Source organism: Penaeus monodon, chromosome 33, assembly GCF_015228065.2.
Source record: "Penaeus monodon isolate SGIC_2016 chromosome 33, NSTDA_Pmon_1, whole genome shotgun sequence".
NCBI classification, from domain to species: domain Eukaryota; kingdom Metazoa; phylum Arthropoda; class Malacostraca; order Decapoda; family Penaeidae; genus Penaeus; species Penaeus monodon.
The window spans coordinates 10,099,617-10,099,977 of NC_051418.1; the positions used below are offsets into that span (position 1 = coordinate 10,099,617).

Genomic DNA, 361 nt, shown 5'->3' on the forward strand with positions numbered 1-361 from the left:
ACATATATGAAACATATATACTGTATATTTACAAAGTGTTTTATCTCCAACTGGTGAAATACTAAGTACACACTAATGACGTGATATCTTCTTATTTTTTCCTTGCCAAGTCTTTCCTTTACCAGGGTAATAAGCAAGGTAAAACACACGGCTCAACATCAGTGTTTGACATTATTCCCAAGTGACTAAGCATTCAATTACCGTCAGAATATTTTAGTACCGACAAAGACAGACAGTTTGGTCCCTCAGTGTTTTGCTTCGGTTATTGTGGAAGCATTAATCTCAGCTTTGAAGTTAATGTTCCTGTTGGCTCTCTTTCTTGGTTATTTTTGTTTATGAAATGTCATAGCATTTTGTGAAG

At 34.9% G+C, this 361-nt stretch overlaps 1 protein-coding gene across 1 annotated transcript in view; it reads left to right on the plus strand.

The window, feature by feature from the left end:
- LOC119593989 (rab-like protein 6) overlaps positions 1 to 361 on the plus strand; it is a gene marked incomplete at its 5' end in the record, with an annotated part of 2,224 nt that overhangs the window by 680 nt on the left and 1,183 nt on the right. The window contains 1 exon segment of the mRNA XM_037943012.1: positions 111 to 138. Within this exon segment, the coding sequence (XP_037798940.1) occupies positions 111 to 138 (28 nt within the window).